This window comes from Mobula hypostoma, chromosome 3 (assembly GCF_963921235.1).
Source record: "Mobula hypostoma chromosome 3, sMobHyp1.1, whole genome shotgun sequence".
In the NCBI taxonomy this organism is placed as follows: Eukaryota; Metazoa; Chordata; class Chondrichthyes; order Myliobatiformes; family Myliobatidae; genus Mobula; species Mobula hypostoma.
Genome location: NC_086099.1, coordinates 20,165,320 through 20,190,910, shown reverse-complemented (window position 1 = coordinate 20,190,910; position 25,591 = coordinate 20,165,320). Strand labels below are relative to the sequence as shown.

Below are 25,591 nucleotides of genomic sequence, written 5' to 3'. Positions count from 1 at the left end.
TCTATGTACCTATCTAAGAGTTTCTAAAAGACCCTATTGTATCCACCTCTATCACCGTCGCAAGCAGAGCATTCCATGCATCTGCCACTCTCTGTGTGAAAAATTTACCTCTGCCATTCCCCTTGAAGCTACTTCCAAGCACCTTAAAATGACACCCCCTCGAGTTAGCCATTTCAGCCCTGGGAAAAAGCCTCTGGCTATCGACACGGTCAATGCCCCTCATCATCTTATACACCTCTATCAGTTCATCTCTCATCCTCTGTCGCTCCAAGGTAAAAAGGCCGAGTTCACCCAACCTATTCTCATAAGGCATATTCCCCAATCCAGGCAACATCCTTGTAAATCTCCTCTGCACTCTCTCTATTATATCCACATAAGTAGGCTATAAGTATTTCTATAAGTAGGCTAAATTTAAAAAATAGGTTTTTAGAAGTGTTTTGAAACATTCCACAGTACTAGCTTGATTTATCTCAGTTAGTAGAGTATTCCAGATTTTTGGTGTATAAAAGCAAAAGGCTGCATCACCAGTTCTTAAATGCTTGGCTCTAGGAATGCTAAACAAATCAGTATTCATCGATCTAATATTATAATTAGGGATGTAAGGGGGTATAGAGTGTAATGATGCCAAAACTGGTGAAATGTGCTCAGATTTTCATTGTTTGGTTAAGATTCTTGCTGTTGCAGTTTGAACAAGCTGCAGCTGATTTATATCTTTCTTAGGCAGTTACTGTAGTCTAATCGGCCAAAAACAAAAGTGTGTATCAATTTTTCAGCATCTTGAGATGTTGTGAGAAATCAAACTCTTGCAGTGTTCTTCAAATGAAAGAACCCAGTCTTAATAATATGGTTAATATGTGAATTGAAATTTAGCTCAGAGTCAATAATAATGCCTAAATTCTTTACTTCTGACTTGATTTGTAAGGCCAGATGATCAAGTTTCAATTGGGTAAAATATTGGCATGCATAGGTGAGTGTCTATACGAGTGAAATCAAGGAGTCAGGGTAAGTAAGTCATACTTGGATTGTGAAAAATATATAAAAAAGATGAGTTCCACAGAGATTAGTGCCTTACACTATAACAGGGGTTCACAACATGGGGTCCACAGACCCCTTGATTAATGGTATCGGTCCCTGGCATAAAAAAGGTTGGGAACATCTGCTATATTGATAATATTGTTGAAGGAATACAGTCTGGTGTAGCTGAATCTGTTAATTATACAGAAGTTGGTGGGAATCAGAATCAGGTTTATTATCACCAGCATATGTCGTGAAATTTGTTAACTTAGCAGCAGCAGTTCAATGTAATACATAATATAGAAGAAAAAAATTAAAAATAAGTAAGTATTGAATATGTATATTGAGTAGATTAAAAATTGTGCAAAAATGGAAATATATATTAAAAAAGTGAGGTGGTGTTCACGGGTTTAATGTCCATTTAAGAATCAGATGGCAGAGGGGAAGAAGCTGATCCTTAATCGCTGAGTGTGTGTCTTCAGGCTTCTGTATCTCCTTCCTGATGGTAACAGTGAGAAAAGGGCATGCCCTGGGTGCTGGAGGTCCTTAATAATGGACGCTGCCTTCCTGAGATACTGCTCCTTGAAGTTGTCCTGGGTACTTTGTAGGCTAGTAGCCAAGATGGAGCCGACTAAATTTACAACCTTCTGCAGTTTCTTTCGGTCCTGTGCAGTAGCACCCCCCCCCCCTCCCCGCCCATACCAGACAGAGATGCAGCCTGTCAGAATGCTCTCCACGGTACAGCTAGTGAAGTTTTTGAGTGTTTTTGTTGACATACCAAACATCTTCAAACTCCTAATGAAGTACAGGGCGCCACGGTAGGGTGGCATGTAGCACAACATTATTACAGCTCGGGGGTCAGAGCTCAATTCCAGTTTTGTCTGTAAGCAGTTGGCATGTCCTCCCCATTTACATATGGGTTTCCTCCATGTGCTCGAGTTCCCTCCCACGTTCCTGAGTTGTACCGGTTAATAGGTTAATTGGTCGTAGTGAAACAGGTGGGTTTCTGGGCGTGCAGCTCGCTGGGCTGGGAGAACCTGTTCCATGCTGTATCTCTAAATAAAATAAGTAAATATCAAGTTATGAGGAGGACCCAAAGAATATGTGAAGAAGGAATACAGAGAAGTTTAAGTGGTAGAAGAAAGACCATATTGAAAAGGAGAGGTTATCCACTCTGGAGGTAAGAATGAAAGAGCAAGTTATTATTTAAACTGAGTAAGATGACAAAATGTGGCAGAGCAAACTGGGGGTCATGTTGCATGGAACATTAAGTCTGGCAGGCATCGGCATGCAGTTGCAGCAACTGTTGGCATTGGTATTGGATTATTTTTGTCATATCTAACAGGCTTTGTCTTTCATATGATTTGTACAGATCAAATCATTACACAGTGCATTGAGCTAGAATAAGACAATTGCAAAGCAGAACGGAGAGTAAAAGTTATGAACAGGTGCAGTACAGGTAAACAATAAAGTGCAAGATCATAATGAGGTAGATTGTGAGGCCATCTTGTCGTACAAGATGTTGGTCAAGGCTGCCTGCCCCGAAACATCGACTGTACTCTTCTCCATAGATGCTGCCTGGCCTGCTGAGTTCCTCCTGCGTTTTGTGCGTGTTGCTTGTCGTACTAGAGGTCCGTTCAAGAGTCTGATAACAGTGGGATAGAAGGTGATCTTGAACCTGGTGGTACATGCCTTCAGACTTCTGTATCTTCTGACAGTTAAAAAAGGGAGGAGAGAGAATGTCTGAGTGGGTGAGGTCCTTGGCATATCAATGTAGAGTTTCAAGTGACAAAGTTCTGATAGAGTGCTGGTTAAAAAAAAACAACCTACCTGGATTATCTCTGGTCTCCATATTTAAGGAAGGATATTTGCATCGGAACAGTGCAGAGAAAAATCATGAGGTCTGTTCCTGGGATGAGGAGGTCGGCATCTGAAGAAAGATTGAACTGATTGTGTCCAAACTCGTTGAATTTTGAAGAATAAGAAGTGATTTTCATGAAATATATGAATATGAGAGAGGGTGACAATATAGGTTCTGAGAGGATCTCTCCTCTGTTGGGGGTATAAACAGGAAGAGCAATATTGTATCACTGGAAGGTGATACTCATTCCAGATGGAAAAGAGGAAGAAGTTGCTCTCTGAAGGCCATGGCTCTTTGGAATGCTCTAACCCAGCGAGCAATGGAGGTGGACCAACTGAGTGTATTCAAACCAGAGACTGGCAGAGATTTGAATCACAAGACTGTCAAGAAAGATGGGGAGTGAGTAGGAGATATTGAGGTCAAGTTTGGAAGTTCTGCAATTCTGAGAGCCTAGGGCCAGGGACTGGTGGCCACTGTGTGCATGGTAAGTTGGCATAGGAATGTATGGTGGTACTTGCAGGCTACCCTTAGTTGGTTATTAATGCAAACAGCACATTTCACTATACGTTTCAATGTACATGTGGCGACTGAATCTGAATCTGGATCAGCGTGATTTTACTGAATGACGGATCAGAGTCCAAAGATTAACAATCTTCTTCTCCTTTTACTTACATCCTTATATATAGAGTATGCATTGGTCTCTTTAATTTTTAACTTTAGCATCTCAACAATATTTGGATGTTTCCCATCATCTTGAAAGTTCATTCCACATGTTAATCATTCTTTGTCTGAATGAGCTATAAGCACATCATTCCATCATTTTTTTTTTACTAGGAAAAACTCTCTCACTCTCAAAGTGATCCAATTATCAGAAGTATTCATTTTTATTCAATATAGATATGGCTGAAGGATGACGTAATTTTTTTATTTTAGTTGAAGTATAACTGGGGAGAAATTTATGTTTAATGGAATGTAAGTGGAGAGAAAATTAAAATTGGCAGCTGGATTTCTATTTTTGTAAAATGGGTTAACCAAAGAAAGTAAAAATTGCCCATTATGATTTAGAAAAAGAAAATGGAGAAATACGAGATTTTTGGATAAAAATATATTGGCACTTTAATTATACACTTGAATGAAAGACAATGTTCATTTTTTTCTTACTAATTCCATCTCTGTGAATACTTTTGACTTTTGACTAACATTTGGGAGCAAATGAGTTATTTGCTTAACTTGAATTAATCAAATAAATTAGCACACTTCACTTTATTTTAAATTGCAATACAAATTTAATGCAATTAAGAAATTATTCTAATGATGATGAGTAGGAAATGATTTTGCACATTAAAAAATACTTTACTCTAGGATATGTAAGATTAAGGAGCATTAGTTGGAATAATGTCTAAATGTTGTCTGGTGGAATATATTTTTTGTCAGCTTCTGCTTCTGCTATGCAGCCAGTATACACGTTAAAAGATGTTATGAACTAAAAGTAAACTGAGCACAGAAATACTTTGTTTACCGCAGATTTTCTGGTTTAAGTAACAAATGTGCTCCAAACACGCACTCATGTCAATTAAATTATGTATAAAGGTTAAAGAAGCTGAGCTTAATTTCTTTGTGAAAAAGAGATTTCAAGGTGACTTAATTGGGGTTTCAAGATTATGAAGGAAAATTACAATATTCATTATCATCAAGTATTCAGGTAGCAGGGGACTTGGGTAAAAAAATGATCAAGTTAAGTTTAACATTTTCAGTCAAAAGTTTGTTCTGTTGTTTAATAAATTGTTTGCAAAAGCCATTAATGTAAATGGATTCCGCAACATATTAATTGTGCTTCCAGAGAGGAAGGGAATTGAAAAATATAATGCAAAGGAAGAATTAGAAATTTTGAGTCCGATTTTGCTTATGTTTCAAGTACACTAGCATTGATCATTCCATTGTGTAGTCTGAGAGGCTACATTGCACAATTTCTCATCACATAAGACATTTATCTGGAGGTGTAATAATAGAACTCATGCATTTTCAGAAATAGCAGGTCGTTAATCTATTATCTTAGCAAGACACTTCAAATACAAATGGAGTATATTACTGCTACTCTGCATATTATCCGATAGATTTTCAGTTAAATTAATACTATCAAAGATCTAATTGGAATTAAAAAAGGAAACATATACCAACATAAAAATGGATTTCAGAAACATTTAATACATAACTATTTCTTCTCCTACCATTACAGAACTTATTGTCAGAAAAGAATGCAAATCAGTCTAATAACCTGTTGCCCTAAATTGCAAACACATTTCCTCTAAAGCAAAATATTTTGAATGCTGGAAAATAACGTACAGTACTGTGCAACTGTCTTAGGCATATATATATGTTGCACTGTACTGCTGCCACAAAAAAATCATGACATATCGGAGTGATGATAAATCTGATTCTGATTTGGGTCTCTATTGCGAACTGAGAGTGGGAAGGGGTTAGGGAGGAGGGAATCATAGTTGGGAAAAGGGGAAGGGCAAAGGGAGGGAGCGTGTAGCACCAGAGAGACATTCTGTAATGATCAATAAACCAATTGTTAGGAATCAAATGACCTTGCCTGGTGTCTCAGTGTCTGAACCTGCTCCTCGCCCCACCCCTGGCACTTCACCCTTATCATTTACAAAATCCTTTGCTCCCGCCAGATTTACAAACTTGCTCTCTGCTCCATGTTAACGAACACAGTGCTGTGCCAAAGTCTTTGGCACTCTAGCTCTATACACGTGCCTAAGACTTTTGCGCAGTGCTGTAACAGTAGAAAGTAATGGGTAAGCTCTGCGGCTCGCACTGATTTGTGGTGAGATGAGAGGGAACTGTTGGTGGAGTGCAAAACAAGCTCAGACATTTTTTCAGTATCTGTGCATTGCAGCATGCACACTTAGAAAATACCTAAGGTCAGATGCACTGAGTCAGATGGTATTCCATAATATACTCCGCTGAGGGGCTGGAACACATTTGGACTTCTCATCTAAGAAAATATGTGCTGGCATTGGAGAGGGTTTACAGGACGTTCACATGGATGATTCCAGGAATGAAGGGATTATGATATGAGGAACGTTTGACGGCCCTAGGCCAGTACTCGCTGGAATTTAGAAGGATGAGGGGGGATCTCATTGAAACCTTTGGAATGTTGAAAGACCTAGATAGAGTAGATGTGGAAAGGATGTTTCCCATGGTGGGGAGTTTAGAACAAGAGGGCACAGCCTCAGAATAGAGGGGCGTCCATTTAAAGCAGAGATGCGGCGGAATTTCTTTAGCCAGAGGGTGATAAATTTGTGGAATTTGTTACCACAGGCAGCTGTGAGGATAGGTCATTGGGTGTATTTAATGGCAGAGCTTGATAAGTTCATGATTGGATACAGTATTAAAGGTTACAGGGAGAAGGCCAGGTAGAGGAGCTGAGGAGGAGGAGAAAAAGAATCAGTCATGGTTGAGTGGCGGAGAAAACTCGATGGACCAAATGGCCTAATTCTTTTCCTATGTCTTATGGTCATATGTTCTTATATCAGGCTCGCTTTTTACACCATCACACTGCGCCATTCATTTGAATTAGATAGCTACCTTCATTAGAAGAGAAGGTGAAGAAAAATATATTACTTTATTTTAATTAATACAGATATTTTAGTTAACTCATTTAACATGTTTGAAAATGTACTTATCATTTAATGTTTGGAATTTTTGTCGCAAACTTTATTTCTTTAGTTATTTGCAGATAGATCATCAAAGGCATTCAGAAACAATGGAATAAGCTGCTGAGAGCAGAGTTTTTCATGAGCCTTAGTTTCCATTATCTGTGGAATCATCATGGTTTCACAAATCAGTTTGTTTCACGGAGGAGTCACAGCAATGATATCAGAGGGGTGTTAGGAACCGTGCAGACGCAGGGTTAGCTGGAGGCCAAATGGAAGGTGTGGGATCCAGCAATATCCTCAGATCAGAGTCCGTTCATCAAGGCTGGCAGGACTTGGAGGTAAAGGAAGAAACTGTTGGTTGTGATAAAAGGTAATCGGAGGAGGATGTCCCAGAAGGTTCACCAAGTGAGGACATTTGGGTGGAGTTGAGAACAAAACTGGAGCATTGCTGGGTGTGCGCTGGGTGGGCATGAAGCATTGTTGAAGATCCCTACCATCCAACTCACAATCTCTGTGACCACCTACTGACAGGAAGGAGCACCAGGACTAGAACTACCAGAATAGGTGACAGCTTCTTCCCTCAGGCTGCAAGACTAATGAATATCCTGCCTCCACCGAGACCTCGACACCAGGACAGCAAGCAGTTTACTGCACTATTTACTTTTTTACCTGTGCTGCTCACTAAGTGCACTTTGAATTCTATTTTAACTTATTTGTGGTAATATTTTGCTTTATGTGCTGTATGTGATATATGTTTTTTGGGTACAGAAGAACTTTGTTTCTCTTAGTTGCACAGTCAAATAACAATAAACTTGAACTTGAACTACAGGTCTCCAAACAATCAGCAGGAAACAGAGGTGCAATTATGCAAGCAAATCACAGAGATCTGAATAGTAGGGTAATGGAAGTAGGGATTTCAACCTTCAGTATTAACTTGCTGCAAAAAGGCTTAGTGTATCTTAAAGTGCATCTAGTAGAACTCTGTATCAGTACATAGATAGTCTAGATGAGAAAGGATGATGAATGATCTAATCTTTGGAAGTGTAGACAGAGAATTCACAATGAAGTACCATTGGAAGAGCCTTTTAGATACTGTGCCATAAACCTATCCCTTTGATCTGAGGAAGGTCAAGAGTGGGCCAGAATTGGGGGTTTGGCTGATTTCAAGAAGAGCTACTTGCATTAAGACAACAGACAACGAAGTGTTTCAGAGACTAATTGAGCATGGAAACAGACTTGCCCCTGCCGACCACCGAGCAAGCCCCTTTGCCCATGTGTAGCTCATATCCCTCTAACCTCTTCCTAAACACATACCCATCCAAATGTCTTTTGAATGTTGTTATTGCACCTTCCTCAGCCAGATCTTCTGACAGCACATTCCATGTACAGTCTACACCATCCTCTGCACATCAGGTCCCTTTTTAATCTTTCATCCCTTACCCTTAAACTTATACCCTTCATCTTCTAGTTACCTTTCCCCAGGAAAGACTATGTGCGCTCACCCTATCTATGCCCCTCATGACTTTATACACCTCTGTAAGCTCACTCATGTGCTTCAAGGAATGCAAGTCCTAGACTGCCCTACCTCTGGCAATAATGCAGCCCCTCAAATCACTGCACCCTCACAACAAAGCTTCTCTGCACACTTTCAATTTTACTGATGTTTATCTTATCTGTACACAATCTGTACCAAATCCTCCAAATCCACTCTCAGCAGTGTCTTGTACACCTGAAGCCTAATGTCCCAGCTCCTCTGTTCCATGCCTTGACTAATGAAGGTCAGCTTGCCAAATATCTTATTTATCACCCTATCTGCTTTTGAGGCCACTTTCAGCAAAATTGTGTACTTGTACTCCTAAGACCCCTTGTTCCACACACTCCGCAGATCATACGCTGTAAAAGTCCTACCCTGGTTTGACTTCCCAAGCTGTTGCACTTTGCACTTATCTGAATTGAAAATCATTTGCCAATCCTCAGCCCGCTTACACTGGCGGACCAAGATCTCCAAGTGATTTTTGATCATCTTCTTTACTGTCTACAATACCAGCTATCACCTGCAAACTTATTAACCATGTCATTCAAAAGATTCAAAGGATTCAAAGCACATTTATTATCAAAGTTTGTATGCAGCACACAACACTGATGCAGGCGCTGCTCTATTGGCAAAAATGAAATCAAATCATTAGAAAGAGGTGACATAACTCGGAAGATGTTAAACCATTGTGGATAGAGCTAAGGAACAGCAAGGGTAAAAAGACCCTGATAGGAGTTGTATACAGACCCTCAAACACTAGTGAGGACGTGGCCTACATATTACAATAGGAGATGGAAAATGCATGACAAAAGGGCAATGTTAAAATAGTCATGGGGGAATTCAATATGCAGGTAGATTGGGAAAGTCATGTTGGTGCTGGATTACAAGAAGGGAAATTTCTAGAGAGTGCTTACGAGATGACTTTTTAGAGTAGCTCGTAGTTGAGCCCACTAGATGATAAACTATTCTGGATTGGGTGTTGTGCAATGAATCAAAGCTGATTAGAAAGCTTAAGGTAAAAAAAACCCTTAGGGGTGAGTAATCATAATATGATCATATTCCCCCTGAAATTTGAGAAGGAGAAACTAAAGTCAGATGTATCATTACTACGGTAGAATAAAAGGAATTACAGAGCCATCAGGGAGAAGATGGTCAGAATTGATTGGAAAATAACACTGGCATGGATGACGGCAGAACAGCAATTGCTGGAATTTCTGTAAGCAATTGGAAGGCACAGGATACAGTATATACATTCCATAGAGGAAGAAAAGTATTCCAAATGAAAGATGACACAACCATGACTAACAAGAGAAGTCAAGGCCAAAATAAAAGCCAAGGAGAGGGCATATAAAACAGAAAAAATTAATGGGAAGTTAGAGGATTGGGAAGCTTTTAAAAACCAATAGAAGGCAACTACGATAGTCATTAAGAAGGTAAGGATAGAATATGACAGAAAGCTAGCCAATAATATTAAAGAGGATACCAAAAGTTTCTTTAGATGCATAAAGTGTAATGGAGAGGTGAGAGTGGATATCACTGGAAAACAATCCTGGACAGATAGTAATGGGGGACCACAAAATAGCGGATGAACTGAATAAGTATTTTGCATCAGTCTTCACCTGCGGAAGACACTAACAGTATGGTGAAAGTTCCAGGTGTCAGGGGTCATGAAGTGTGTGAAGTTACCATAACTAGAGAGAAGGTTCTTGGGAAACTGAAAGGTCTGAAGATAGATAAGTCACCTGGACCGGATGGTGTACGTCCCAGAGTTCTGAAGGAGGTGGCTGAAGAGATCGTGGATGCATTAGTAATGATCTTTCAAGAATCACTAGATCCTGGAATCGTTCTGGAAGACTGGAAAATTGCAAAAGTCACTCCACTCTTCAAGAAGGGAGCGAGGCAGAAGAAAAGAAACTATAGGCCAGTTAGTTTGACCTCAGTGGTTGGGAAGATGTTGGAGTCAGTTATTAAGGATGAGGTCTCAGGGCTTTTGGAGGCACGTAATAAAATGAGCCATAGTCAGCATGGTTTCATCAAGGGAAAATCTTGCCTAACAAATCTGCTGGAATTCTTTGAAGAAGTAGCAAGCAGGATAGACAAAGGAGAATCTGTTGATATTGTGTACATGCTTAACAAGCTACGAGACCATGGTATTACATGAAAGACTCTAGCAAGGATAAAGCAGTGGCTGATGGCAGGAGACAAAGAGTAGGAATGAAGAGAGCCTTTTCTGACTGGGTGCCAGTGACTAGTGGTGTTCCACAGGGATCTGAGTTGGGACTGATTCTATTTACGTTATATGTTAATGATTTGGATGATGGAATTGATGGCTTTTTTCATATGAAGATAGGTTGACGGGCTGGTAGTTTTGAGAAAGTGGAGAGGCTCCAGAACGACTGAGACAAATTAGGACAGTGGTCATGCACTTTGGTAGAAGAAATGAAAGGTTTGACTATTTTCTAAATGGAAAGAAAATACGAAGAACTGAGGTGCAAAGGGACTTGAGAATCCATGTGCAGGATTCCCTAAAGGTTAATTTGCAGTTTGAGTCAGTGCTGAGGAAGGCAAATGCAATGTTAGCATTCATTTCAAGAGGACTGGAATATAAAAGCAAGGATGTAATCTTTAAACTTTATAAAGCACTGGTGAGGCCTCACTTGAAGTATTGTGTGCAAGTTTGAATGGATGTGCTGAATCTGGCGAGGGTTTGAAGGAGGTTCATGAAAATGATTCCAGGACTGAATGGCTTGTCATATGAAGAGTGTTTGATGGCTCTGGGCCTGTATTTACTAGAATTCAGAAGAATGAAGGGTGAACTCATTTAAACCTATCGAATGGTGAAATGCCTTGATAGAGTGGATGAGGAGAGGATATTTTCTATGGTGGGAGGGTCCAGTGTCAGACTAGAGGGGCGTCCTTTTAGAACGGAGATGAGGAGGAGTCTCTTTAGCCAATGAGTGGTGAATCTGTGGAATTCCTTGCCACGGGCAGCTGTGGAGGCCAAGTTTTTATGTATCTTTAAGGCAGAGGTTAATAGATTCTTGATTGGTCAGGGTATGAAGGGATCCGGGGAGAAGGCAGGAGATTGGGGCTGAGAGGAAAATTGGATCAGCCATGATAAAATGGCGGAGCAGATTTGATGGGCCAAATGGCTTAATTCTGCTCCTATAACATTTGGTCTTATGGAAATTCATCTCCCCACAGACAGTCACGAAACAAAGAAAGTCGTGGAACCTGTTCAAAGAAAAACATCAAATCCCTCCCCCAAGCACAAAAAACAAATTGTGCAACAAATCCCTCCCCCAAGCACAAAAAACAAATTGTGCAAATGGCAACAGAAAACAAAGAGCGAAAACACAGAATATAAAACACAAAAATGAAGGAGTACCTATTCAGTTCAACTCAGTGTTCATTATCTGCAGGCTGCCCCATTTCAAAGACACCCAAAAATAGCAACTAATGCAGGTCAGTTTGCCAAATGCCATCTTTACCACCCTGTCTTCCATTGATGCCACTTTTAGCGAATTATGTACTTGTACTCCGAAGAACCATCCTTCCGCCCCCATTCCATACACTCCCCGGATCATACGCTGTATAAGTCCTACCCTGGTTTGATTTCCCTAACAGTCACACCTCGTGATTAGCACATTCATGGTTCAAGACGTTTGCAATAAAGGCGAAAGGTAAAGCCTACAATTCAAGATACCTTGGATGTCAAAGTGTATCAATGATGGGGTAAAGCAGAATAGAAATATTTTTGGACTGCTTTGAGAAGTAAAAGTAGGAGAGGCCCTTCAGAAGTATTGTCAGTGGGTATACTTAAAAAAAAAGGAGCTTGTGGAGGAGTGGTAAGAAATAGCACTGGCAGTCATGACTAAGAAAATACCGAAAACATTTTGTAAGTATGCAAAAGGATAGCAGGGTATAACAAGGCAGTGAGGGACCAAAGGGCTAAAATATGCATGAAGCTAAAGGGTGTGAGTGAGGTGTGAGGTGAGCATTTCGAATATATATTCACCATGGAGACAGGTGTTGTCGTTGGAGAATCTAGAGAGGGGAATGGTGGAATTCTAAAAAAAATTACTATTGGAAATGAATGGCTTTTCAATGTCTTCATGGGCCTACAGGTCTATAGGCTACTTTAGGAAACAATGAAGGAGATTTCTGATGTTTGGACAGCAAATTTCAGTCCAGTCCAGCCACAGAAGAGATGGTGAATAACTGGAGGACGGCAAAAGTAAAACCTTTATTCAAGAATTGCTGAGAAGTAAAGTGAATTAAAACAGTAGCCAATTGACCTACCAGCAAGCCTTTGAGATGTATGAGGATGCCAGAGCAGGTAGAGAAATGCCACAAGGTCACAGACAAGGGACACACTTACACTATAGAGCCAGGGCAGGTTAGAATTGAACAGGGTCCCTGGAGTTGTGAAGCAGTAACTAAATGAACATGGGACGTAGAACATAGAACACCTCAGCACCACACAGGGCCTTCAGTCCACAATGTTGTGCCAACCTTTTAACCTACTCTGAAAACACTCTAGCACTTCCCTCCTACATCTGTAATGCTAATTGAACATAGGACATAGTACATAGTACACCTCAGCACGATACAGGCCCTTCAGCCCACAATGTGCTTCTAACCCACTCTAACACTTCCCTCCTACTGGCAGTGTCATATTGTGCTGCTTATCATTGTAGAATCATCCATTTTGTCATTTAATCTCTCTTGCCCTTGTTCTTCTCAGCCCTCTCCCAACTTCCATCCACTTTGTACTTGACTCAAATTGATTACCTCACTAGCTTCCCCCACTCCTAATGAAAGGTCAAATACTTGTTAACTCTGTTTTCCCACAACATTGGTGTTGCCTGATCTGTTAAATATTTCCATCCATCTTTTGCAGTTCCTTTGAAAGGTGTCCTGTTCTACACTCTGATTTTGACACTTTTAATGCTAAATACAGCACTGTGCCAAAGTCTTAGGCCCAAATATATAGCTCGGGCGCTGAAGCCTTTTGCACAGTACGGTACTGTATTTGTCAATGTGGAGTGGCGAGCAGGTTTGTAAATCTAGCAGGAGCATAGATGTTGGGAAAGGTGAGGGTGGAGCACCTCGGGAGGGGTCTGGGACAGGTGACAGAGAAGGAGAGCCAGGGGCAGGGGGTGGCACGGGTGCAGACACACCCAACCCTGAGACACCAGGCAAGCTCATTTGATTCCAAACAATTGGTCTATTGATCATCACAGAATGACTCTCTGGTGCACCCCACTCTCTCTCTGCTCTCCCTTCCCCTTTTCCCAACTATGATTCCCCTCCCTCCCTGCCCCCTTCCCACTCACAGTACACAATAGAGACCCAAATCAGAATCAGGTTTATCATCACTCACATATATTGTGAAATTTGTTTCGTTTTTGTGGCAGCGGTGCAATACATAAAATTACTACAGTACTGTGTAAAAGTCTTATGCACCCTAGCCATATATATATAAACCTGAGACTTTTGCACAGTACTATACAAGCAGAATAAAAACCGAGGTTTTATCATCTTCAGCCATAGATGGCTTGTAGAGATGCCGAAAAAGTAGCAATAACTACCTGAAAACTGTGCTGCAGGATAATAAAATAGATAGATCAGTGTTTTTGGTAAAAATAGTGGAGGGGAATTTAATAAAAATACATAAAACATTCAAACACTAACATTCTATGATAGAAAAGAGTGATAGAGACTGAAAACTGGGCACGTTCCCATTAAAATTATACTGGGTTTAGATCAAGGCATTGCTGGATTTATGTTTTACTATATTATATAAAATACATTTTTTATGTTTTGTGTTTGTTATTATTTTTCACTTTAGTTCTGAATTTCTCCGTTGTTTTGACAAACTGCCCTGAGTCATTGATACAGCTTCTTAAAAGCAGAGCTGAAAACAATTCATCAAAGCTAATCCCTGCGCTCCAAGGAATTCTATATAAAATAACTGAACAACTTAATGCTTGACAAGTATTCTTTCCTCACTCTCAGCTTCCCATTTCTCTCTCTTACCTTGTCTTCCTTTCGAAGACGCCATCATAGATTTGCTATGACTTGTCAGAATGTGAATCTTTCTTTGCTTGCCAGCCCTAATTGGGAACTATATTATAAACAGCTCAAGGTATTCCATTCTAGATATTGAAGTCATACCTGACTACACAGACAATAGGTACCACGGTACCTGTTCAGTCACAGCGACCAAAGGTGAATTTCTAACTGTAGCATTTTCCCAAGGTTCCTTATTTTATTTAGTGATAGGACACGGGACAAGGCCGTTCAGGACCAATAAGCCGCACTGCCTGTCAACCCACCTATTTAACCCAAGCCTAATCACAGGGCAATTTACAATGACCATTTGACCCACAAACTGACAAGTCTCTGGACTGTGGGAGGAAACAGGGGCACCCGGAGGAAACCTAAGGGCTCACAGGAAGGACGTACAGACTTCCTACAGACACTGTTGGAATTGATCTCTGAATTGCTACGCTCCAGATTTAATAAGATCACACTAACCTCTATGTTACCATGTTGTTGTGCAGCGCGTCCTCCAATATTCTTCTCTGTTCTCTCTGTATCCAAACCCAATTATCCCACACTAACACTTACAGTCACAGATTCATTTGGCAGGAAAACAGGCCCTTGGGCCCATTTTGTCTTATTTTGTTCTCACATTCCCATCAAATCTTCTAGATTCTGCCACACACATATATGCTAAGGGCAATTTACAGAGGCCAACTTGTGAGGAATGTGCAGGAATCTGAAGAAAATGCCTACAGTCACAGAGACTATGCACATTCCGCCCAGATAATAACACCCGGGTTCAGGTTTGAACCCAGAACACCGAAGCAGCAACTCTACCACCTGCGTCACTATGCCACTCTAAACTTTTAAGAACTCAGAACTCCTTACTGCTCCTCACCCTTAGTTTTCCCTTTATCCTACAATTAAGAGGTTTTGAAATTTAAAATAAGAAGTTCTGCAGATGCTGGAAATGGCACACACAAAATGCTGAAGGAACTCAGCAGGTCAGAAAGCATCTATGGAAAGGGATAAAGAGTTAATATTTTGGGCCAAAACCCTTCATCAAAAACTAACTTGGACCATGCTTTGCCTTATCTTGTCTGGTACAACCTCTCAGCTGCAGATGCCGGCTCCTCATCTACTGTATGTACTCCAAGTTTATAAAATAAAGTGTTTGTCTCATTCTTCAGGGTTGGTGTCTGATTCTTTATATTGGTTTGTCTCCAGCTTCATATAATGTACAAATTTCACCACCTCTCAAAAGGAGAATTATTTGTAATTTTTAAAAGATTTCAATCAAAACTCACCAGCCTACTTACAGTATATACAGAAATATGCCAGCAAAGGGTCAGTAACATCATGAAGAAATCCACATTGTTGTCTCACTCCCATCAGGGAGAATACATAGCATCCACACCAGGACCACCAAACTCAAAAAAGTTACTTTCCGCAAGCAGTGAGACTGATCAACACCTCCACCCACTAATCCACCTGCTCTACACCCCCAATCACCACTACTTTATGCTTTCCTGTCAAATTCACCCTATATACAGATACTTCTGTACCTATCGTCACTTTATGTATGTACATACTATGTATATAAGCCATCTTATGTATTTATATTTATTGTGTTTTTTTATTATTGTGTTCTTTATCTTATCATGTTTTATTTGTGCTGCGTCGGATCATCAAACAATACCTGCTATTCATTTTGTTGGCCATATCATATTCTGCAGTCTTCTTCAGTCTAAATCCACCATAGAGTGTGAATCCATCCCTGCGAATGACTGTCTTAGTTAATGACAAAGCTAAATTACAGATTCACGCTCTATTTAGAAGAACTAACTGTGTTCAATGCAATGTGTGTAAACCATCAACTTGATGACTAGGTAAAGAAATTATATTAATCTGATTCGGTAAACAAAAGCAATTTCTTTTGTTGCCACTCGTGAGAACTTGGACGCTAGCTAATTAGCCACAGAGCAAATTCTGTGTGAGGTGGGGTTGTTTGAAGGAGGTACAATGACAGTAGGTAGCTAAAAAGCCAGGAGTTAACATGTGCCTCAGTCCAGATAATTGGCTGTGCAGATTGGAAGTGGTATTCATCTATTATTGTCACGTGCACCAAGATACAGAGCAATCTTGTCTTGCATACAGATCAACTCATTACACAGTGCACTGAGCTAGAATAAGGCAAAACAATAACAATGCAGAGTAAAGAGCAAAAGTTACCTAACGAGTGCTACGAGGTAGATTTTGAGGTCAAGAGTCCATCTTATCATACAAGAGTGGGATAGAAACTATGCTTGAAGCTAGTAGTATGGACATTCAGACTTGTATCTTTTATCTGATGGGAGAGAATGTTCAGGGTGGGTGAGTTCTGATTATGCTGGCTGCTTTACTGAGGCAGCTAGAAGGATAGACAGACTCCATCGAGGTGAGGGTAGTTCCGTGATGTACTGAGGTGTGTCCACAACTTTCTGCATATTGGTATTTTGTCAATGTTTGTTTTTTATAGTTTTTCATAAATTATATTGTATTTCTTTATTTTCCTATGAATGTCTGCAAGAAAATGAATCTCAAGGCAGTAATTTGGTGACATAATACTTGACAGTAAATTTACTTTGACAACTCTCTGTAGTTTCTTGTGGTCACATGCAGAGCAATTGCCATAATAACAGGTAAAGCTCAGAAAAAATATAAACTGCATATTTATATTCACTGTTATAACAAAAACATGATTTTCACAAACAGAATTCCTAGATATTGCAAATCAAAGTTAGAAGCAGCAAGAAATCAAAAACAAAACTGGGAGGTTATAGGAAGTTATTGGTCAGCACCCCAACTGATTCATTTTTGTTCCACTTTGCAGGGTGCGTCTTCAAGTTTGGTGGTAAAATTTGCAGACACTGACAAGGAACGTACGATGCGTCGCATGCAGCAAATGGCAGGGCAGATGGGGATGTTCAACCCAATGGCAATCCAGTTTGGTGCATATGGTGCCTACGCTCAAGCAGTAAGTGAGAGTCCAATTTCAGTAATGAAGCAAAATACATTTTCACAAACTCCCTTGCAATTTGTTGCTGGCTGTCGAAGAGCGAAAGTGCTTACCTTGATCAGAAAATTGAATTAGAACATGGATAATTCATGATTTCAGTAATGTGAAAATCTAAAATTATTACAATAATTATACATTAATATAGCTGCTGTATGATAGTTATACCATATATCTATATGTAACAGATATGTTATACATTCATAAATCTATATTACATCAATATAATTTTTCTCCCATGCTAGACTTTCTCAGAAGTGTAATAGTACTTCTGAATGGTACATTTCAGTAATCTTTCCTTCACAAGCAAAAATATCCTGGCCATTTGAAGCAATGCTGTTGCCATGGTAGCACTGTCATACAAGACATTTTATAGTGGCTTATGTAGACATGATGTCAATACTTTGTGGCATGATTGCATTGTCAGATGCAACCAGCGCTACTAAAGATTTTAAATGAAAACCGCAGGTAAAGATATGAAAGCCTCACTGTAATAGTTTGCAGTCCCTTGAAACAGATAAAAAGGGTCATCATGCAGCTCTGGAGCCTCAGAGCTGAGACTGCTGTTCCTCAGAGTCCGCATGCACTTGGGCCTACATGCGGTCTGGTGTGAGGTCAGTTGGTTTGAGCATCTTCTTGGTGCTCATGGTGATGAGTCCACTCTTCTGGGGTCAAGGTCGGAACACTGATTCGTAGCAGATATTAAAAACGTGAAGCAGCTCTTAAATTGGGAGCGAAAGAAAAAGGATGAGGAGAAAGCAATGCAGCCCAGTAATTTCATTTTAGATTTTTTAAATATGTACATCGAAACAGAATCGGAATTGGGTTTAACATGGAGCTTAGAAAAATAGAGGGCTATGAGGAAGTCTAGTAATTTCGAAGAAAGGGACATTTTTGGCACAACTTTGTGGGCCGAAGGGCCTGTATTGTGCTGTAGGTTTTCTATGTTTCTATGTTTCCATGGTAATATCACTGGCATATGCTGTGAAATTCGTTAACTTTGTGGCAGCAGTACAATGCGACACATAATAATAGAGAAAAAAAACGCGAATTACAGTAAGAATGTATATATTAAATAGTTAAGTAAGTAATGCAAAAAATAGAAACTAAAAACTGGTGAGGTAGTGTTCATGTCCATTTAGAGATCGGATGGCAGAGGGAAGAAGATGTTCCTGAATCATTGAGTGTGTGCCTTCAGGCTGATGTATCTCCTCCCTGATGGTAGCAAAGAGAACAGGGCATGTCCAGGGTTATGGTGGTCCTTAATGACTAATGCCACCTTTTTGAGGCACTGCTCCTTGAAGATGTTCTGGATACTACAGAAGCTAGTGCCCATGATGGAGCTGGCTAAGTTCACAACTCTCTGTAGCTTACTTCGATCCTGTGCTGTAGCCCCTCCACAACCCACCCTCCCCCCATGCCACACAGGATTCAGCCAGTTAGAATGCTCTTCTTGGTACATCTGTAGAAATTTGCAAATTACAGTGAAATGCATCATTTGTGTCTAATCAAATCAGCGAAGATTGTGCTGGGCAGCCACAAGTGTTGCCACTCCTCGATGCCAGTATAGCATGCCCACGAGTTATCAGCCCTCACCTGGATGTCGTTGGAATGTGGGGGGAATACAGAGTGCCTGAGGGAAACCCAGGTGATCACAGGGGTGTATACAAACTTCTTACCAAGAGCAGCGGGAAATGAATCTTGATTTTACAGCTAGCACTGTAAAGTATTGTGCCAACCGCTTGTGCTACCATGTCAACCTTACTTAGTCATTCAATGTTTTCATATTGTCCAACCCAATTCCACATCTACCATCCTTTCCTGGAATGTCTTAATTCCTTTGTGCCGAGAAAAGAAATGGAATTCAGTACATACTGAGAAAAGACAAGGGGCAAAACACAGGAGTGTGGGTTAATTGGATAGATCTTCTAAAGAAACAGCACAGGCTAGATGGGGTAGATGACCATGTATGGGACATAATCCCCTGATTCTGACTGCCTCAGTTCTTAAAGCAGGTCACAGAGCAGCATATGGAGATGAAACAATAGGAAAAAAGAGAAATTAAGGTAGAGACTATTGGGAAAATAAGACTAAAAAGAGCTAGAATGTTCTCTGCAGCCTTCCAGTTAAACAGGTATTTAAAATGGGCATTGAACTTTGTAGGCATCATTGTTTTGTTATTCTTGGCTCCCTTAATCTGCTTAATCCGTGTCTCTGCTGAACTTTGCACACAGTCAGCAAGCTCAGAGCACTGACACACTCCACTGGGCTCTGAGGAGCCTTTGATTTCAATGCTTGGCAACACCTGCTGTGGATTCCTGCCTTCCGACTCAGTGATCTCATCAGTCTGGAATATGAGGGCAGCGGGAAAACGACAAGGTTCATCACTGTTCTCAAAGGATGTTCCTCCCAAAGATGTAGCAGCTTCTGAAAGGAGAACTTTTCCCAGTCTGCTGCCCTGTCACCTCACTAAGTTAAGGCATGCTCACAGACTGCAGCTCAGGGACGAACTTAGGGTAGCACAGTAACGTAGAAGCTGGTGCGGTGCTATTACAGCTCGGGGGGGGGGGGGGTTCCAGAGCTTGGGGATCAATTCCGGCGCCATTTTTGAGAAATTTGTACGTTCTTCCCTTCAACGCATGAGTTTCCTCCACCTGCTCTGGTTTCCTCTCACAGTCCAAAGACACACCGGTTTGTAGGTTAGTGGGTCATTTTAAATTGTCCTGTGATTAGGCTAGGGTTAAATAGGTGCATGGCAGTGTGGTTCATTGGACAGAAGGGCCTGTTATGCGCTGTATCTTGAAATAAGTAAATATATATATAAAACCTCTAAATATTGTTTTCAACCTGTACAGAACACTAAATACAGATTGGAATGTACAAATATGATTAAGGTAAAATCTGAATAATGGAAACAAACTTACAAAAAAAAATCTATTTTAAAACCCGTAATATTTTGAAAGGCTTAACTGAGGAGGTTTCATGCCACATACACAACATTAAGCTTTTATTGCCACAAAACATAGCAAACAATATTCATGCTTTAGTACACTATTAAAAATTCACTTAGATCTCACACAACCAAACATAAAATATGCAGTGTATATTAGAGCAAAGCATTGGCATAGAAATTACAATGCAGCTAAACGGTTGTGTTAGGATTGCCTTTGGGTGAGGAATCAGCTATTTCAGTTATTGCCCCAGTTCTGAATTTTATTTGCAGCCCAGGCCCAATACAAGCTGACTACCCTCTACAAAACACATGCTTGCCTTTATTTGTTGAGGCACTGAGTTCAAAATTCAGGAAGTTATGTTGCAGCTTCATTAAACTCCAGTTACCTGCATCTGGAATATAGCATGCAGTTCTGGTTGCTTCATTATACAGTACTGTGCAAAAGTCTTAGGCACATATATATATATATTTGTGTATATGTACATACATACATGTACGTATAGAGCTAGGGTGCTTAAGACCTTTGCACAGTCCTTAATAATTTTGTAATTTTACATACTGCATTGTACTTCAGCGGCAAAAGCAAAAAACAGGTTTCAGGTCATGTTGAGTCAAGTCAAGTCGCTTTTATTGTCATTTCAACCATAACTGCTGGTACATTACACAGTAAAAACAAAACAATGTTCCTCCAGGACCATGGTGCTACATGAAACAACACAAAACTACACTAGACTACGTGAAGCAACACAAAACTACACTAGACTACGTGAAACAACACAAAACTACACTAGACTACCTGAAACAACACAAAACTACATTAGACTTCAGATCTACATGGTCTACATAAAGTCCACAAAATAGTGCAAGGCAGTACAATAATTAATAAACAAGACAGTAAAGGACAAATTACAATATAATAATACATGATATAAATGTAAATGTAAACAATGTTTTAGCAGGAATTGAGAAAGAAATGAGCAAAATTCAAAGGAAGTGGAGTGGTTTTCAGTTGAGTGAGTGTGTGTGTGTGTGTGTGTGTGTGTCTATGCACTCTGGGAATTGAGGAGTCCAATGGCTTGGGAGAAGAAACTGTTACACAGTCTGGTCATGAGAGCCCGAATTCTTCGGTACCTTTTGCCGGATGGCAGGGGGGAGAAGAGTTTGTACGAGGATGCAGCGTGTGGTGTAAATGTCTGTAATGGCGGGAAGAGAGATCCTGATTATCCCTTCAGCTGACCTGCTGACCTCACTATCCGCTGCAGGGTCTTGCGATCCGAGACGGTGACTGATGATTCTGATATGGGTCTCTATCTTGGAGCCTGGAGCTGATACAAACCTTGTGAGGGTGGGGAAACAAGCCAAGTGGGTTGGATGTTTAGAGGAGGGTAAGGGGTAAGACCCATGCAAGTTTGGAGTGGTCTCATGGCCTGGTAGCATTGGATGGATTAAGCAGCAAGTATGTGGCATTTGGACCTGATGATGATGATAACTTGTTACATAGAAACATAGAAATCTACAGCACATTACAGGCCCTTCGGCCCACAATGTTGTGCCAACCATGTAACCTACTCTAGAAACTGCCTAGAATTTCCCTACCGCATAGCCCTCTATTTTTCTGAGCTCTATGTGTCTATCTAAGGGTCTCTTAAAAGACCCTATCGTATCCGCCTTCACCACTGTTGCCGGCAGTGAATTCCATGCATCCACCACCCTCTGTGTGAAAAAATTACCCCTGACATCCCCTCTGTACCTACTTCCAAGTACCTTACAACTATGCCCCCTCGAGTTAGCCATTTCAGCCCTGGGAAAAAAGCCTCTGCCTAACCACATGATCAATGCCTCTCATCATCTTCTACATCTGTATCAGGTCACCTCTCATCCTTCATCGCTCCAAGGAGAAAAGGTCAAGTTCACTCAACCTATTCTCATAAGGCATGCTCTCCAATCCAGGCAACATCCTTCTAAATCTCCTCTGCACTCTCTCTATAGTATCCACATCCTTCCTGTAGTGTGGTGACCAGAACTGAACACAGTACTCCAAGTGGGGTCTGACCAAGGTCGTATATATCTGTAACATTACCTCACGGCTCTTGAACTCAGTCCCACAGTTGATGAAGGCCAAAACACCATATGCTAACATTTTAACATAAGTTCATGAGATTCTTTTTTCTGGGATAAGGCTGTAAACAGACAATTCACTGGATCACACTGTTGATGGCAACAACCTTAGGATTTTCAGGTTACCTCAACCAAGTGTGGAAAACCAACCAGCCTTTGCACGGTTTTGCCATCGTTGCTATCACACAATGTTGCTGTTGTCAGCCCCACCGTGCCAGCAACAGGGAATTCATTGTGACAATTTGGATTCAGCTTTGTTTCTTCAATGAGTTCTAAGATGGATATTCAATGTGGTGTCAGCAAACTGAGAACAAAATTATCTGAACGTTTTCTCCAAAGTAGTAACACAAAGATCTGCAGCATTTCCCACTGGAGAATACCTCACAGTATTCAAAGATCAAAGTAAATTTATTATCAGAGTACGTATTCAATACTGTGCAAAAGACTTAGGCACATATATATAGCTAGGATGCCTCAGACTTTAGCACAATACTGTAAGCCTTTTGTTTATATATCATTTCCTGCGTGGGTTAAATTTGATTTGATTTGAAGCACATGGTGAAAAGACATTCATCTCCATCCTCTCTTTATTTGCCTTTGATACAAAGCTATCTGTGAGTCCTAAATTTTTATTAATATTGGTAAATGCTTAATAGGTAAAATACCATGCAAAAGTCTTAGCCACCCAAGCTAGATATAAGTGAGGTGGTACACTTTGGAAGGACAAACTCCAAGGCAGAGTACAAAGTAAATGGAAGGATACTTTGTAGTGTGGAGGAGCAGAGGGATCTGCGAGTACGTGTCCACAGATCCCTGAAAGTTGCCTCATAGGTAGATAGGGTAGTTAAGAAAGCTTATGGGGTGTTAGCTTTCATAAGTCGAGGGATAGAGTTTAAGAGTCGCAATGTAATGATGCAGCTCTATAAAACTTTGGTTAAGCCACACTTGGAGTACTGTGTCCAGTTCTGGTCGCCTCACTATAAGAAGGATGTGGAAGCATTGGAAAGGGTACAGAGGAGACTTACCAGGATGCTGCCTGGTTTAGAGAGTATGCATTATGAACAGAGATTAAAGGAGCTAGGGCTTTACTCTTTGGAGAGAAGGAGGATGAAAGCAGACATGATAGAGGTATACAAGATATTAAGAGGAATAGATAGAGTGGATAGCCAGCGCCTCTTCCCCAGGGCACCACTGCTCAATACAAGGAGATGTGGCTTTAAGGTAAGGGGTGGGAATTTCAAGGGGGATATTAGAGGAAGGTTTTTTACTCAGAGAGTGGTTGGTGCGTGGAATGCACTGTTTGAGTCAGTGGTGGAGGCAGATACACTCCTGAAGTTTAAGAGACTACTAGACAGGTATATGGAGGAATTTAAGGTGGGGGCTTATATGGGAGGCAGGGTTTGAGGGTCGGCTCAACATTGTGGGCCGAAGGGCCTGTACTGTGCTGTACTATTCTATGTCTATATGTGCACAGCATTGTATGTCACTATATACGACGCTGAAATTTATTTTCTTGCAGGCAAACAACCTATGAGTAAAAGAAGACAAATTGTACAAATAAAAAATAATAATGACAATAATAATAAATAAATAATATTGAGAACATAAGTTGCAGAGTCTTTGAAAGTGAATCTATATTTAGTGGAATCAGTTCGGTGCTGAGGTGAGCAAAGTTATCCACATTGGTTCAGGAGCATGATGGCTGAAGGATGATAACTGTTCCTGAACCTGGTGGTGTGGGATCTAAGGCTCCTGTAACTCCTTCCCATTGGCAACAACGAGAAGAGAGCTTGGCCTGGATTTTACAAGATAGAGAACAAAGTGTCAGCACTGAGCAGAAAGAGCAACAGGATAAATTAGTCCTGGTGAAGGGTTGGAAGGAGGTTTCTGATAGCAGTTAGGGAATTTCATTTATTGACAAGTCAGAACGCTGAAAAGTGTTCAACAAAAGTACTAAAGAGTCAGAGAGGAGTTAAGGGGAGACTGAGAAAGGAGAAGAAATTTTACTTCTAGTGCATGCAAATGTAAATTACCCACTACTCATAACTTAGGTTCCAATAGACCTAAATCCAGTTGAATGCTTGCAGGTGAGAGGAAGAGCATTCCTCTTTTCTCCTCCAGTGAGTGCAAAGAGCCTCAGCTGGTGAGATTCCTAGTGCTGATTTTAACAACCACACAGAGGCACCAAGTTCGATCAACTAACTAATGAGCAGATCGCATTGGAGAAGACTAGGGTGAGAAGGTTGTAGGCTTAGCATGAGCAAAAAAAACACTGGTATTTCTGATTAGTTGCAGGTTTTAGAAGCGGGTAAGGATAGCAGTGGACGAATCAAAGACGTTAGTGGTTATTTTACAAGTAGAAATGGAATTGAATAATGTTTTAGAGCTAAATATAATGTTGGCTTTACAACAGATCTCTTGTTGAGGGGAAATTAATATAATCCTTTTAACAGAAAAGATAATCTGTTAAGCAATAACATCACATGCTCGTCACCCCATTAATCCTTGCGACAACCAACAAAACGTTCTACTTCAACTTTACTGGTATTCCACTGTATACAGTACTGTACAAAAGTCTGAGGCACATATATATAGCTTGGGTGCCTAAGACATTTGCACAGTACTGCATCTAATAAATGTTTACCAATATTAACAAAAACTTAAGACTCACAGATATCGCTGTTTCAAGTGCGAGTAAAGGGAGGATGGAGATGAATGTCTTTCCACCATGTGCTTCAATTCAAATCAAAATTAACCCACGCAGGAAATGATGTAAAATACAATTTACAGTACTGTGTAAAGGTGTGAAGCACCTTAGCTATATACACAGTATGTGCCTCAGATTTTGCACAGTACTCTACATGTACACCGCCAAACAAAACAACATTCCTCCAGACCACAGCACAACACAGTACATATAACTCACACAAAGGGCAGAAGGCAACGTGACCTCAAATAAATTATCAAATAAGGTGCATTTATGACACAAGTCAAAAAGTAAATAGTTTACACTACTGGCAGTTTTCCGTGTTGAGACATGGGTGGTGGCAGGGAGTTCAGAAGTCTTACAGACTGGAGGGAAGTGTACTGTGTTTCCCATCCTAACAGTCCAGGTCCTAATGCTATGGTATCTCCTTCCTGATGGTAGAGGGTCAAAAAAGATTGTTGGACAGTTGGGAGAGATCATTGACAATGATAAGGGCCTTGCATACACTGCACCCCTGATAAATATCTCAGATGGGTGGTAGAGAGACCCCAGTGATCCTCTCAGCAGTCCTCACAATGCTTTGTAGGGTCTTGCAGTCAGATGCCCCAGATACTCTAGTTATTTAACTTG

The 25,591-nt window shown here is 40.5% G+C and overlaps 1 protein-coding gene across 9 annotated transcripts in view; it reads left to right on the top strand.

Moving 5' to 3' along the window:
* Positions 1 to 25,591, top strand: part of celf4 (CUGBP, Elav-like family member 4) — a 1,378,019-nt gene that overhangs the window by 1,105,963 nt on the left and 246,465 nt on the right. For all 9 annotated transcript variants that reach the window (XR_010017340.1, XM_063042779.1, XM_063042778.1 and 6 more), the window contains exon 6: positions 17,001 to 17,144. Coding sequence is in view for 8 of the 9 variants with exons in the window: in XM_063042779.1 (XP_062898849.1) it covers positions 17,001 to 17,144 (144 nt within the window). In the remaining variant the exon portion in view is untranslated. The remainder of the gene's footprint in view (positions 1 to 17,000; positions 17,145 to 25,591) is intronic.